The 15841-nt window shown below is 46.5% G+C and overlaps 1 protein-coding gene across 4 annotated transcripts in view; it reads left to right on the top strand.

Moving 5' to 3' along the window:
* The window catches only part of MYO7A (myosin VIIA), an 86178-nt gene extending 71968 nt beyond the window's left edge, over positions 1-14210 (top strand). For all 4 annotated transcript variants that reach the window (XM_032203821.1, XM_032203804.1, XM_032203813.1 and 1 more), the window contains 19 exons: positions 400-627; positions 1946-2116; positions 3184-3301; positions 3592-3718; positions 3833-4002; positions 4113-4303; positions 4889-5013; positions 5828-5985; positions 7096-7249; positions 7425-7580; positions 7781-7886; positions 8701-8814; positions 9573-9660; positions 9748-9854; positions 10760-10945; positions 11667-11783; positions 12509-12592; positions 12884-13003; positions 13388-14210. In XM_032203821.1, coding sequence (XP_032059712.1) covers positions 400-627; positions 1946-2116; positions 3184-3301; positions 3592-3718; positions 3833-4002; positions 4113-4303; positions 4889-5013; positions 5828-5985; positions 7096-7249; positions 7425-7580; positions 7781-7886; positions 8701-8814; positions 9573-9660; positions 9748-9854; positions 10760-10945; positions 11667-11783; positions 12509-12592; positions 12884-13003; positions 13388-13477 — 2610 coding nt within the window. In that variant the 3' untranslated portion in view covers positions 13478-14210. The remainder of the gene's footprint in view (positions 1-399; positions 628-1945; positions 2117-3183; positions 3302-3591; positions 3719-3832; positions 4003-4112; positions 4304-4888; positions 5014-5827; positions 5986-7095; positions 7250-7424; positions 7581-7780; positions 7887-8700; positions 8815-9572; positions 9661-9747; positions 9855-10759; positions 10946-11666; positions 11784-12508; positions 12593-12883; positions 13004-13387) is intronic.
* Positions 14211-15841: the final 1631 nt, after the last annotated feature.

Raw genomic sequence — 15841 nt, 5'->3', positions numbered from 1 at the left:
TTTTATTTTTTTGATCCTGACTAGCTCTATATAAGAAAAGGGAGGTTCCCCTTGCTGTTACACACCTTCCAGAGGGCAGAAAGAAGGACACTGCACTCTGAGCAGATGGCCAGCCAAAAGGTCAGGAAGAAACACATCTACTGTGCAGAGGCCAGCAGGATTTTCACAGTAACAGTCATACACTACAGCAGTGTTGCAGAGAGACTGTGAAATCTCCCTCCTCGGAGATATTCAGAAATTATTAACAGGAGAAGGCATGGAGCAACCTGAATCAAAGACGAGCCTGCTCTGAGCAGGAGGTTGGGCCAGAGGCTTCCAGAAGTGCCTTGGACATAGATATCTCTACGTAGAGATATCAGCCTTTAGATGAATTCCACCTTTTTCCTGTGCCCTGACTAGGTCTCTTCTCTGGGGAGCGGCAATGACCATGTGATGGATGCTGTGTCTCAGTGTGAGCAGTATGCCAAAGAGCAAGGAGCACAGGAGCGCAACGCGCCGTGGCGGCTCTTCTTCAGGAAGGAGATCTTCACCCCCTGGCACAATCCAAGTGAGGACAACGTGGCCACCAATCTCATTTACCAACAGATCGTCCGAGGGGTGAAGTTCGGGGAATATCGGTGTGACAAGGTGAGTGTCCTCAATAGCTTCCAGTCTTGTCCAACTTACATCCTTGGCATGGCAAAGTATGCTCCACCAAAGGGGATGAGAAATCGTCCTCCATGATCACCTGCTAAGACTAGGTATTATGGTGTACACTTAGGAAACAGGAGCTGCAGGAATCAGATCCTCTTGGCTGGGAATATACCAGACTCTCCCATGTGCTACATGAGCACCCTCTCCTGTTGACTTTTGGTGGGAGAATGAATAGCCACCTCATCCATCAGCCTCAGTTTGGAGGGTTACAGAAACCCTTTAACCCAATCAGGAATACATGGCAGGATCTTGTTTGGTGAATCCTGCTAAGCTTTAGACCAAAGACAGACTTTTCAGGATACTCAGACCTGTGCTATGCAATATAAACACAGCAATACTCCCAATATCCAATATCGAGGGACATTGGCAGCAGAAACCTATGTCAAAAAAGTCTCTGTGAGCTTATAGAATTATTCCAGTGTCACTGAAATAAGCATCTCAAGAAACATCAAAATCTCTGACAGTGTCCATAACATATATTTTTTTGCTTGTGTTCAAAATCATCCAGGTGTCAAACTGAAGATACCCCTCTTCCTCATAACCCACGTGTTCTCCTGTGGACCAGTAGAGTCCAGGAACCCTGAGAACTAAAGCATCTTTTCCCATCTATATTGCAGGAACTTGTTCTCTTGCTCCTCATCTCCCTGTGCTATTATTATCTCAGTAGCTCTATTATTTCGTCCCAAAGTGCTTGGAATGCAGCTGAACCAAAGAAACATTTTACAGTTTTGCATTATGCACAGGTCCTTCGTTTGCTGGGCTTCTCAAGTTTCAAGTTCATGGATACACACAGTTTGCAACCACTAAACTCTGATTACCATAGCAAAATCACACACTGCTGCAGGCAACTGATCACAGAATCACAGAATCACAGAATCACAGAATTTTCTAGGTTGGAAGAGACCTCAAGGTCATCGAGTCCAACCTCCAACCTAACGCTAACAGCCCTCCACTAAACCATATCCCTAAGCTCTACAGAGCTGTTGCAGACATCAGAAGCAGACTGAATTTCAAGGAAAGACGGGGTAAATCATGTTCACGCACTACAGTACCTTGCGTTGTGCTGATCACTGAATGTGTTATAGCTCACTCATAGTGAGCATACTGATCAATTTCCTGAATTTTGGATGTGCAACACACTGGTGAAATTCTACTGAAAGGAAATTCTTCCCCTACAGAGACCTCCTTGAGGATGGATGTTGTGGTGAGTAGCCTGGTAGCAGCATTGAGTTGACTTGTTTGACTCCCACAGGAAGAAGATCTGGCAGAACTGGCTTCTCAGCAGTACTATGTGGACTACGGGTCAGAAATGGTACTGGAAAGACTGCTAAACCTAATTCCATCCTACATCCCAGACAGAGAGATCACAGCTTCGAAAACGGTGGAGAAATGGGCTCAGCTCATTATAGCTGCACATAAAAAGGTGGGACAATACATCACCTGGCAAGGGCCAAGTAGCTTCAGTAGCATCATGTGCCTTTAATCACATATCAGATGCTGTAGCTCAGCTCTTGGACTTGCCTGAAGCTAAAGCAAAGGGAAAAGGGAAGACTTTGCACTAGTCATATTCAGCATTATGTCTACTTTCAATGCAAGGTCTGACAGGAGAAGACAACCTGCAGAGATTCACTGTGAGAAGGAAAATGACACCTCTGGGGTTTCATTCCTGATAGACAGGATTGTGGTGTTACTCTTTGCAGTACAGTGGTGTCTCGTGTCCCAGTACTGATACTTTATTGTGCCAGATGTTGTGTAAAACATCTCTGATGTCTACCTGTGACACCCTCCAGCAGATTAATCAAACACCCACTTCCCATAACTCATTACCTCCATGAGGGTTGGTCATGCAGGCATGAGGACTGGCACTCACTGAAAGGCAGGGGCCAGCTTCAGATTAAGACCCCTAAATGCAAGCATCTCCATATTTGCTTGGGTCTCACCTCCTGGTTTTGCCAGTGGAAACCCAGGGTCACAATTCAATTGACTAAACATAGGTGCTTGGGCTGTTCCTTGTCCAGAAAGGCCTGGATCTTGCAGGTCATCCACCAGCCACCTGTCAGCCAGTTAGAGAAGTCTCAGGTTTCTGAAAACATCCTAAATTAAGCTAGCTGCCTGTGCTTAAGGGCTGTTGAGTATCTATTTCCAGCTAAAGGACTGCCGGGCTGAAAGTCAGGCACCCATATTAGGGAAACCCAAAGTTAGTTGAGATTATTCCCCCCCCAGACTTGTCACTCTAGATTCTTGCCCAGATTTGTCAAAGGCAAATTATTTCCTCAAGTGGGAACCAAATTTTTTTCTAGGACTTCGTCCAACCTATCACTTGTTCCTGTAGGATTTTGCTTGGCCCTTAACATCATCAAGATATAAATTAATATTGATTCCAAGATCTTCAGATGGCATGGATTGGATGAGTTTCAATGTAGTTTTGCTCTCTTCCTAGATACAACTGGGTTTGTGCTTCATGTTGGTTGTGGTTTGCTTTGTTGGTAGGGAATTTATACTCAGAAGAGGACAGACCCCAAAAAAGTCAAAGAAGAGGTGGTGGATTTTGCACGTTTCAAGTGGCCTTTGCTGTTTTCTCGGTTTTATGAAGCCTTCAAATTCTCAGGTGAGTCAGTAGAGCACATCCCTGGTGCAAGGGATAGTCAAAGGCAAAAGAAGGAGTTAGGAACTTCACAGACAATAAGACCTAATGGGCCATCTATGTGGTCTGTTTTATATACATTATTTTTTGGTGCATCCTGATTAGCAATGGCTCAGTCTATGATTCTGCTACTATCTTTCATACTAAAAATAAATGATTTTTTTTTCAACATTGCATTTTCCTTTGAAATACACACAATATTTTATATCGTAAGACCCCTCCTGAATTGATCGTTTGTCTTGACTTCAATCCAGGGCCAAGCCTACCTAAAAATGATGTGATTGTAGCTGTCAACTGGACAGGGGTGTACTTTGTGGATGAACAGGAGCAGGTTCTCTTAGAACTCTCTTTCCCAGAGATCACAGCTGTGTCAAGCAGCAGGTAAGGAAGAATAACTTTAGCTGGTGATCTTACCCTAAAGCAGTCTTTTCCCAGGCTTTGCCTCTTGAGCCCATTGTATTTCCTGTTTATATCTTCTCTAAAAACATATCCCAGAGGGGGAAAGCTGCAAGGACAGAGTTTCACCTTGGCCACCATTAAAGGAGATGAATACACTTTCACCTCCAACAATGCAGAGGATATCCGGGACCTCGTGGTGACCTTCCTTGAAGGACTAAGGAAAAGATCCAAGTATGTGGTCACTCTCCAAGACAACCCAAACCCTGGTAAGTCAGTAGTCCGATCCAGTGGCAAACATGTAGGCATATTAGTTATTCCAAAGGGATTTGGGAAAAAAATAAAAAAATAAAAATACTAATGGTTGTTTTTATTGCAGTGGGAGAAGAATCTGGGTTCCTCAGCTTCCTGAAAGGAGACCTCATAGTTCTTGACCAGGACACAGGAGAACACGTGATGAACTCGGGGTGGGCTAACGGGTTCAATGAACGGACCAAGCAGAGAGGGGATTTCCCAACAGATTCTGTCTATGTCTTGCCAACAGTCACCATGCCTCCCCTGGAGATCGTGGTGAGTTGTCTTACACACAGCAGAGCTTGATACAAAGCCCGAGGAGGTCAAAGCCTTCCTGAAGAGCTTAGATCTAGCCAGAGGCTTCCTGACAATAATGTGGAAACCAGTGTGGCTGAGAGAGGTGGCAAGTTGTCCAAGTCAGAAGTGATCTGTTCTAGTAGTGTCTAAGCCTTTCCTCTGATCTTTTCACTTTGAAGACTTATGGCTTGAAATATCCATGAACCCTGCTACACCCTCCAGCTGGCCTGATTAATTTCCACTGTATTTGGGGTTAGAGGAAGCCGCTACATTCACATATGGAGCTGTAGGATCCAAAACACACTCTCCTCATTAGGAAATGATCCACATGATGGAAATGTTATTCTTTGTATTAGTGACTGAGAATGGCACAAAGAAATGACATCTGCACAGTACTTACTGCCTATTAACTGGAATTAGTGGGTTACTCTTACTCACTCACAGATGGTCTTTTCATTTTTTATCTGCTTCCCTTCTCTGGATGCTTCAAATATATATCAATTCAAATATATATTAATATATATATGACACATATTAGGTGACAGAGAACTTTTCATCCCACAGGCACTCGTCACGATGACCCCTGACCAACGACAAGACGTTATCAGAACCTCTCAGATGGCAATTTCAGACAGTGAAGAGAGGGTGAAGCCATACACCTTGGAGGAATTTTCCTATGATTATTTTAGGTGATTTTTTTCATCTATTTCAAAAAAAAATACAGGAGTAGGAATCATCTCCAAGTAGCTTGGGAATCAGGATTTTTTCGGCTGCTGGAAGACTCTAAATATCCCTTTGTGTGATTCTATACAACTGCAGTCTCCAGTTTGGAACATGGTATATGGGTTATAAACAGGGTTTTATGAGGGATTTCTTAATTGTCTCAGCAGAGGTTTAAAGGTGTGAAATTTGATGTTATGTGGGAGGCTGTGCTTAGAGGTCTAGTTTTCCTTCCCAGTGATCCCATACCCAGCCTGATACCATGTAGGCAGCAGGTGAATTAGACAGGGACATTTTCCTCTCAGCTCCAAAGCATGCACCACTGCTGAATGCAGCTTACCAGACTGATCAAAAAACTCTCGCTCCTGTTCAGAGGAGTTGGCAGTCCATGGAGACAGACCAAGTCCTGTGAGATGTCTTCACCCTGGTGGGTTCATTCTATTGGGCAATGTTCTTTCATTGTTGCTGCCCATCTCTCTCACCACCCACTGCCATCACTGCTCCTACTGTGGTTAGAAGCTTTTTTTTTGATAGAGAAGTTTTCTTGGGTGTCAGTGATTGGGTAGGGTCTAAAAGGGACTTTTCTGAGCCCTAGGAAAGGAAAAAAATGGCTATCTTTGGGTAGAACTAGAGATGGATACTCTATAAAACTGTGAGTAGCCACTTGGTGTAAGAGTTCTTTATTCTGGTGTTGTGAGCAACCAGGTGAGGCACTTGTTACACACAGTCCATTTTATCCCTGTAACCTCTCCGCCTTTCCTTATGCTTTGCCTTTGCCATCAGGCCACCACCCAAGCACACCCTGAGCAGGGTCATGATCACCAAGAGCCGTGGGAAGGACAAGCTGTGGTGTTACACCCGTGAGCCCATCAAACAGCCATTGCTGAAGAAGATCCTGGGGAGCGAGGAGCTGTCCCAAGAAGCCTGCATGGCCTTCATTGATATCCTTCCACTGCCTGGGGCAGCCCTTGGGCAACAGGGGCAACAAGCAAAGGGCTGAGCAGGCTCTTCCCAAGTAAAGCCCATAGAAAGGTTTCTGGTCCCTCATAAGGGCTTTGGGACCATGTCATGGACTTGGAGGTGGGTATGATCCCAAAATCTGTATTTGAACATCCTTGAGATCTGAGGGGTGTCTGTACTTCTCAATAAGCAAGGTCTTGGGAGCAAGTTACTCAGTCTTGCAGGTGCACATTGCTTAGTGGTTAACTCAACAGTTCTGCTTTGGCTTGTTTCAGTTCCCCAGGATGCATCTGCTGTAGAAGGGCACAGACCTTTATGACCATTATGGTTGCAAACTCGTCCTCATGGCCTCAGGGACAGGGTTTGATGGCTGAGTATCACTTTCCTGGCAGAATAAAGACAGCATGGGAGAAAGAAGCTGAGTACAAAAATAAACCCAACCTGTGAGAGTCGCCTTTGTATTTTGGTGGGGTTTTGCTCTAGGATCCAGACTTTAGTTTGAACAGTTCTGTTGGTACAAACCTGGTACTGATGCTACCACTGTTACTGCTGCTACAGTTTTCCTCCTAGCAGCAAATAACAGCAGTAGTAGGAACTAAAAGGACTGGTAAAAATTAAGAACACCTGTAATTTTATCATTCTCCTTTCCATGTCAAACACATTTATTCAGAATACTGTGACCGGTTGTCCTGCAGAACAGGTACTATATGGTGAAGTGGTGAAGGTCATCGTTTGGTTTATGTTACCACAGCTCCAGTGCTGTCTGCAGAGCTCTGCCTCATGACACCAGCTGAAAATTTGGTCTTTTACAGTGGCACCACTGTATGTGATCAGGGAACACAGTAGTCACAGAGCTTTCCTAGGCCTACATCCCAATGCCAAAGTGGTTCTTTCCGACCTGAGATGATGCATGAAAAAGGGAGAGAGCTCACTGGACATCTCCTAAAGAAATTTAAAGCCTTACCACAGTGCCCCCTCCACCAAATTACAGACACGTCTGTAGTCAAATGTGGGATGTCTTTTATCACATCATCAACAGAAAGGCTTTTCCAAACCTCCCACTTAGCTGATCCTTGACTCCTGCCTCCCACCAGTGCTGAAGTACATGGGTGACTACCCATCCAAAAGGACCCGCTCAGTCAATGAGCTGACAGACCAAATATTTGAAGGTGCCTTGAAAGCTGAGCCTCTGAAGGATGAAATCTACTGCCAGACCCTGAAGCAGCTTACAGACAACCACATCAAGTAAGAGTCATTGGTTTTGCTTGGCCCTAAGGCACTAGCTTCTGTTGGGCAAAGGAGGTCTGGAGTCTAAGCGTGTCTCCTCCCTTCTAGCTGAGAATCACCCACCCATGCCAGAGAACAGAGCCATGTCCATGCTGTAAGTAACTTTTTCTCTCCTGGATGTCTCCTTGTTTAGGTACAGTGAAGAGAAAGGCTGGGAGCTGCTGTGGTTGTGTACAGGCCTTTTCCCTCCGAGTAACATCCTCCTGCCCCATGTCCAGAGGTTTCTGCAGTCCCGAAAACATCACCCATTGGCAGCAGACTGCATCCAGAGACTCCAGAAAGCCCTAAGGTACAGCACCAAAAGACCTCATCATCCTGACCATGTCACAGCATCCAAATATGCATTAGAAATTACAAGTAGGAGATATTTTGGTAGTAGTTTCTGGGACAGTGAAAGCTCACAGCCTTTCTCTGCATTCAGCCAAGATGAACTAAAAGGACTTTGGGTGGAGGATGAAGCTGTGGCACTTGCCTCTCCCTGTTTTGCAGGAATGGATCCAGAAAGTACCCTCCCCATCTCGTAGAAGTGGAAGCCATTCAACACAAAACCACCCAGATTTTCCACAAGGTTTACTTTCCTGATGACACTGATGAGGTAAATGCAATAGAAGGAAACTTCATTTTTGTCAGGATGGCTGTTGATTTCCTTATTGAAATCCCAGAAAAGACTACTGTTGTTTCTGATTCAGAAAAATTCAGCCTTCCCAGAAGAGTCTGAAACAGCAGTGTCAGAAAGATCCATCCTTATCTACCCTGATGAGGCAGGATAGAAGACTGGAGCTCAGGGGTCTGATTTCCTGCAATTCACCTTCTCCAGATATGGGTGCTGAGTCAGCCTTCACTGCAAATTTTGACCCCAGGAAGAGGGAAACAGGATGTTCTCAGCTCCATCCATGCCCTCAGTGGTTCACAGGCCTTGGCCATCAGTTATTTGCAGCCTCGACTGACAGATATATGCCACCAAACCATACCCAGGGACTGGGCAGGGAGCTGGCAAGCAGGAAACTAAAATTATTCCCCGTTTTGACCTGAGATGACGCAGAAATCATAATATCTGTGCTCAGGAACCTTTCATTAATCATCTTAGACATTAATAAGGCAGGTAGATAAATTGAGGCTGGGGCAGATAGGCATGTCCTTGCAGGTACTGTTCTCTCATGCTACTGATTAGTCTTCCAGTGAGGCTTGCCTGCTCCTCTTTTCTGTCATGCCCTTGGGCACAACTAAATTCTTGTATTTCTAAGGGAGTTTATATGAAAAGCAGTGCACACCCACGAAGGGAAGAGGGTATTCTTCTCCAGTAGCTGTGTGTGTGCCCATGTTTTTCTGTAACGGGGTTTTACAGATCTCCTGGGACTTCTTATCACTCTGAATATTTTTTCTATGTGACCAGTAATCCTTCTTTGTAGGCATTTGAGGTGGAGTCCAGCACAAAAGCCAAGGATTTCTGCCAGAACATCTCCAACAGGCTGCTCCTAAAGTCCTCCGAAGGCTTCAGCCTCTTCGTCAAAATCTCTGACAAGGTGAGTAGTCCACACAGATGGTGCCAAAGCACTCAGTTCTTCACAGCAATCATCCCAAAAGGCTTAAAACACAAACAGGCAAAGGTCTCCTGTGTTGAGAGCAGGTGGCTTTAGTGCCTGATGATAGCACTGTGGCAGCCTGTTGTGTCCTGCTGACTTAGGGATCCAGGCAGAGCCATCCTATGTGCAGGATCTCACACTAATTGCAGCCCAGTGCATTCCTGGGTGATCCAGAGTGGTGCAAGAATAACTCTTTTTTTGCCTTTGTTGTCATTTTTGTCATTTTTTGCCCAAAGAGGTCACTGCATTGTAAATTAGATGGAGCCAGCCTGGTCCCCTCCAGGTTGCTGTTCCTGTGATGCTGCATTGATTTGGGGCAAAGGAGATAGGATCCATCAGGAGAAAGAGGTAGAAAACTCAATGTTGCTGTGATTGTGTCCTGGTTTTGGCTAGTTTATAAGGATTAAGAAAAATGTGCAAGCTTAGAGCTGCCTGGGGCAACTGGAAGAAATCTATAGAGATAGTCATCAGGAAGGGAAATGAATTGCTCCAGGGAAACAGGAAGGTGCAATAAGGATTAATGGGTGGAATTAGAGCGAGGTGTTGGCAACGGCTTTCTGGCATCAGCAGTTTGTAGCACAGAAGTCTAATTGAGACAAAGCAGTGAGCAACAACCATAGGAGATGGGGCAAGAGCCAGCCCTGCTTGTGGCCTCTCGCTGCTTCCTCAGCTTTTGTAACCACGTGCTGTGCCCCCAGGTCATCAGTGTGCCCGAGGGCGATTTCTTCTTTGACTTTGTGAGACACCTGACGGACTGGATAAAGAAAGCAAGACCAGCAAAAGATGGTAACAGTGACTTTTCTCCCTTTTGGGTCATGCACAGCCCTCCTTGAGCCCTTAGCTCTTAGCTCTGCTCCCTGCTTCCTTCCACAGGTATAGTGCCTTCCCTCACCTACCAAGTGTTCTTCATGAAAAAGCTGTGGACCAACACAACGCCTGGAAAGGACTCGATGGCAGATTCGATCTTCCACTATTACCAGGTGCTCTGGGAACCTGAGGCAGAGACTTTGGGAAGAATTAGGGTGGAAAGACTGTGTATGTGCAGATGCATGAAGTTTTACCTTAAAGAGAACAAAGTCCTGCCTTGAACAGAGAGCTACGAAGAGCAGTTGGGTTGTATGGCAAGGACCAGGCTTCATGCATTGTAGGGCAACCAGCTCAGCTGGGATTTCGGACAGATGTTCTTAAGCAAGTAGCAAGAAGTGGGACTCAGTAGCACTCAGCGTTAGCAGTGGGGACAAATTCACAAGGTTTTCAGCTCCTCTGTTCCTGGACATGAGCCGTGATGGTCCCAGCAGCAAGTCAAGAAGCTGCAGCTCTTCTGCACTTGTTTCTTCTGACAAAAGACACCTGCATGTCCCAAAGCTTTCTCATACACCCATGCAAATACACAGATATTCCCCATTTTCTTGCCTGGGTAAAAAGCAATTGTCCCAATATGACCATATCCACTGATGCTTTGATAGTTACGTGACACATTTTCAAGCATCTTTTCATAATGGGGGAATAGACTGAAAAAAATGAAAAGGAAAAATAAAGGGAGAAAAAAACCACAAACATATTAAATTCCAATTGTCCATTACTAGGGTTGATTTTCAGCAACAAGGGAGGGAGAATGAGACTGTAGGTTGACACATCTGATACCTAGCACAGGGGCCACCATGTAACACAAGAATGTTTCAGGACAGAAAGGATCTTTAGACATCAAGTGTGGTCTCAGCTGAGCAGCTGCCTGTTCACCACACTTGGTACAACTACTATGAGTGTTCCTAAGGCAGAGCCTCATATTCAGGAGCTGGAGATGTCCAAAACTGTGATTTAGCAGCAGAGGGTGAAGGTCTGAGGCCACCCCCTCTATTTCTGAATGTTTTTTTTCCACATACAGGAGTTACCAAAGTACCTGCGTGGCTACCACAAGTGTACACGGGAAGAGGTCCTGCAGCTGGCAGCTCTCATCTACCGGGTGAAGTTTGAGGATGACAAATCCTATTTCCCCAGCATCCCCAAGCTTCTGAAGGAGCTGGTGCCTCAGGACCTCGTCCGGCAGCTCTCTCCAGATGACTGGAAACGGGTAAAATGGCAGCTTTAGTCATAGGTCAGGCTTGGTGGGGGGAATCCCAGCATCTTGTGTGATTTGTCTGATGTTCAACACTGAAGTCAGGTTGCCAGAAGGAGTGACCCATGGTCCCTCTTGAGCTTTAGCAGAGCCACAACTTCTCCAACAGAACCAAGAGAAGGCACTGTACATGTGTTTAGACACACGCACACATTGCTGTGGGCTGTGTGCTGCACATTGCTGTGACTGTAGTGGTGGCTGCAGTGCTGTATGGACACCTGATAGGGGATGGTCTCATGTAAAGCTTTGTTGCTGAAGGCAGACTGCTGAGCAGAGAGGCAATCCTCCCTGCTTTACACAAGGAGACCTGTGGCACAGGTACAGACAAGACTAGGCCATAATGGAATGTAGATGTCTCACTGCCAAGAAACAATCTAAGTCCTTTCCATTTGCTGAGACTTAGACTTGTATCTTAAACTTGGGACTTTCTTGGCCCAACTAATACTTACTTGTTCCAAAAAAATCCTTGCCCTCTGAGAAGAGCTAATAGGCAGGAAGAACTGATCACAGGTTCACCATATGCTGTAGTTTGTTAATGAATCTCAGTGAAAGCCCATGAAGCAATTATGGTTTCTGGTATGATAGTCCATCTTTGTAGCATGATGCTCCTTTCCTGCAAAAACCCTTGGTTCAAAGCAATGCAAACCCTCCAGCCCAGCTGTCCTCTCTGTTGCAGTCCATCGTGGCATACTACAACAAGCACGCAGGCAAAACGAGAGAAGAAGCCAAGCTTGCCTTCCTAAAGATTATCTTCAAGTGGCCTACATTTGGATCAGCATTCTTTGAAGTGAAGGTAAGTGAAGGCAGAAGGCAAACCTGCCCTGCCTGGGGGTTCCCTCGCAGCTTTGAGCCAATATCAGAAGTCCCATATCACGGAGGGGTTTCAGGTATGAGGGGTTGTCGCAGTGCCTCGATTGGAACAACGCTGATAAGACAGGGAAAGGATGTAATCTCTCCATCGGTAAGGGGCTGAGATATTCATTTATGGCTGCACTATCTTTTTACAATACTGGGGCGCATTGCAGAGCATCCACGTATCTCAGTCCTCTTTGAGTCTAACCTCACAGCTTTACTGTTGAGGAGGCGAGAGCCATTCCCTGTTTTATGAAGGCAAAGGGGAACGTAATTTTCACACACCTGCACACACCGTGAACCCAATCCAGACCATCCACCATGGCACTAAGTTCCTATCACAGGCAGGAGAGGCCAGTAGTGATGAAGTCCAAGAACTCTGGACACCTTACTGCAACCCCCCATACTCAGGGATCATACAGTAAGCATGGCCTGGAAGCATGACGCTGAAATTGTTCTTGATATCCTTGAACTTAGGCACCTTAATTTCTGTCACGTTCATTAGATGGCACAGAGGATCTGTGATATCCTGTGATTTTTCCTCCAAAAGTGACTTGGCTGCCAAATGTAAATGCAAATTCTGGCAGAAGATACTGGGTGAGGAAATAGGAAAGGGCCTGGTTTAGCACGACGCTTCCCCTAACCAATTCATCTCGTTTCCAACAGCAAACTACAGAGCCAAATTATCCAGAAATCCTTCTAATTGCCATCAATAAGCATGGAGTGAGCCTCATCGATCCCAAAACCAAGGTAAGCGAGACTGAGGTCTTCACCAGGTGCTCCTGAGCCAACTCCCAACCCCTTACAGAGGTCATCCCAAAGGCTGTGTTGTTCCACCAGCCACATGGACCTTCCAGTAGAGCACTCCTCCACAAGAATGGAGGCCCCACAGTCTTGCACCTCACTGCTGTTCCTATGAGGCTGTGGCATATTCTCATTTCAGCAGACATCCTTTGGTCTGCTTGAAGTGAAAGGTCCCCACAGCCCCTTATAAAAGCTGAGGCTCTCATGTGTTGAGTTTGAGTCTTGTGTTCCCACCAGGATATTCTCATCACTCACCCCTTCACCAAGATCTCCAACTGGAGCAGTGGCAACACCTACTTCCATATAACTATCGGCAACCTGGTGAGGGGAAGCAAGCTGCTCTGCGAGACGTCCCTGGTAAGGAGTGTTAAAGATTTAAAAGGCACAGTTAGAACAAATCCTGGCTTTGGCAGGCCAAAATTAAAAGTCCTCCTGTGTTGTTATTAATTTGGGGCGTTCGCATTATTTTTGGCCATTTCAAAATCCACTCCCCTTCCAAAGCTCCGCACATCCTTATCCTCAGCAGCCTCCTGGGAGAGACTTGCCCTGTAAATTGTGTTTGATCCTTTGTGTCAGGGCCATATCACCCAAGGAGAATTGTGGAAAAGGGAAAAAAAAATAAAAATAGACCTGGAAACATATGTGTAAGTTAACGACTTGTAGCAAGTGTGTTCAAGAGGCATGAGCCAGAGACTAAGCTGTGCTGTAAAGGCAGGTTAACATCTTCTCTCTCCTCACCAGGGCTACAAGATGGATGATCTTCTGACCTCGTACATCAGCCAGATGCTAACAGCCATGAGCAAACAGAGGAGCGCAAAGGGTAGCAAGTGAACTGCAAGAAGCCACTGGCAGGTGGCCATGGGGCTAATTCGCCAGCTGAGGTCTGTGGGGTACCCGTGCAGCTGGGGGAGATCCTTTGCCTCCCAGATGTGGAAGATGAGCCGAACGCCGTCAGGGAGTTCGCTGGACTCTGACCTCGAAGGCTCCAAAACCACCTCCCCTTCGAGCGAGGATGACTATCTCTGACCTCCCGTCCTCCTTCCCTACCCTGCGCCCCGAATCCACCTCAAACCTCAAAGATTTCCAGGGGACACCACCGCTCTCAGGCAGTGACTGAGCAAAGAAACTCCAGCGGGACGTTCGCCTGAACCCAGTGGCTGGCATGGCAAAGGCTCCAGGAAGAGGATTTGTGTGTGTGTGCGTGTGTGTGTGGCTTGTTTTGGTTTGGTTTGTGTTTTTATTTTAAGTAAAGAGAGAGCTACCGAGATGCTAACGGCTTTTGCTGAGCTTATGGGCATTTCAGGTTTGAAGAGGAGTAGCAGAGCCCCAGTCCGTGCTGGAAAGGTGTCCGATGAACACTGCAGGGCTTGTTTTTTTTGACATTACAAAAGAATACACCATGTTCTTAAGGACAGGAAGAAAAAGCAGGCTGGGAGGAGCACATTTTAACCAGGAATCAGTATAAACAAACCACTAATCGAACAGGCTAGAGTACTGAAGTGCTGTCCGTGCAATGCTGGAAATATTTAAAGAACAAATTTTAAAGTTCTGTTTCTTCTTCTTCTATTTATTTTTAAAAATATTAAAAAGAAAAAAAAAAAATAATCCTGCAAATTGTGCTGGTATATGGACAATGACTCAGGGCTGAGGGCGACCTGCAGGACAATTCCTCGCCCAAGGATCCCCCCGGCACTGTGACAGCCAGAGACTGGGGCACATCTTCCCCAACCTAAGGGCTCAGCTGGGAGCGAAGCTCAGAAGATTTCATCTCCTTTTGCCCCCCTGTGTCCAGACAATTTAACCCTGGGAGGATCTTCACTGCAAGCTTCAACGTGGACGTAGGGATTTTGAAGTTCCTGCTCTCGGAAGATTGTGGCCAAGCCCACGTGCAGAAAGGGCTCTGGTCTAAACGGGGACTTGGCCATCACCACTGGAAAAAAAATAATGATTTTGTTGTGCTTTTGTGTGTGTTGCTGTACAAAAGGGCTCTCTCCCCATCCTGGTTGGAGCCTGAAGCACTCTCAGAGAGGGCAGGCTCGTGATTTCGGTGGGGTTTTCTCCATCTTTGTTTGGCCCTGCTGATCTGCCAGAGCATTGGGTGCCTTTCCAAAATCCAGGCTTCAGAGGAGCACGTGCCTGGGCAGGTGGCATCAGGAGGGGTGAGAATTGTCCACCGAGATCTGATGTTGGTGTCACTAACCAGTTAAGCTCCAGTAACCCTTGCTGGGCTTATTGGGCTCAGTCCCCCAGCAGCGCTGCCTGCCAGGCTGCCAGGAGCACAGCACCTGACGGGGATGCAGCAGTGGCTTTGGACCTCAGTTTTTCCACCAAAGCAAACAAAATGCTGCTTGGAGACGTCTGCCAGCCAGCCAGGGCTGCTAGGAGATCCCCCTTACCACCACCACGAGCCTCCAGCCCCCCCTGCCTCCCAGAACACGCTCAGTAGACGATGCAGCCTGGAAATGTTCTCCAGTGCTGGTCTGGGCCAGCTTTCCCCCACCGCCACCCTCATCCCTTCTTTCACAGCCCTGTTGGCCTCCCGTGCACCCCACCACGTAGGGGGTGCTGGGACTCTGTGTGTGTGTGTGCCTGTGTGTCATATGTATTAGCATCTGCTGGCCTCTTTGTATTCACACCGAGCAATGTAACACAAAAAAAAACGTATGTCCAAGTGAAATATTCTCATTAAAAGGCATAAAATGGCTCGCGGGAGGCTGTCCTGCACTGTGTGGTCGTGGTGGTGGCTCCACGGGTGGGATCAGGGCCCCCAGGTCCTCAGCAGGGAGAGGACTTCTGGTGGAATGGGGCTCCTGGTGAGAATATGCAGCAATGGGGAGCTTGACACAAAAATTAAGAAAATTAAGGAGGTGGGTAGGGTGCTAACACCATCATAAGAAGCTTTCTGCACGCTTCATAGACCTAGAGCTGCTCTGCACCGATCCTTTTGCCCTTTTCCAAAGGAAGCTATTGCTTTTTTGCACATCTAGCCTCCAAAATACTCCAAAATTGCAAGCTTGGAAAGGTTTGAGGGCTCATCAACACAGCTTTGAAACCTTGTACTTCCCTTTCACCTTTCATTTATGATGTGTTCATTCAGCAGAAACACCCCTCTGAATGATGATGATCTGAATGCCACATTCTTCCCCTTTCCCAATCCCCTGGAATAAGAACAAAAGAGGATTGGAGAGCCAAACT

The sequence above is a fragment of the Aythya fuligula genome, chromosome 1 (assembly GCF_009819795.1).
Source record: "Aythya fuligula isolate bAytFul2 chromosome 1, bAytFul2.pri, whole genome shotgun sequence".
Lineage (NCBI taxonomy): Eukaryota > Metazoa > Chordata > Aves > Anseriformes > Anatidae > Aythya > Aythya fuligula.
This window is presented reverse-complemented; position numbering and strand designations above follow the sequence as displayed.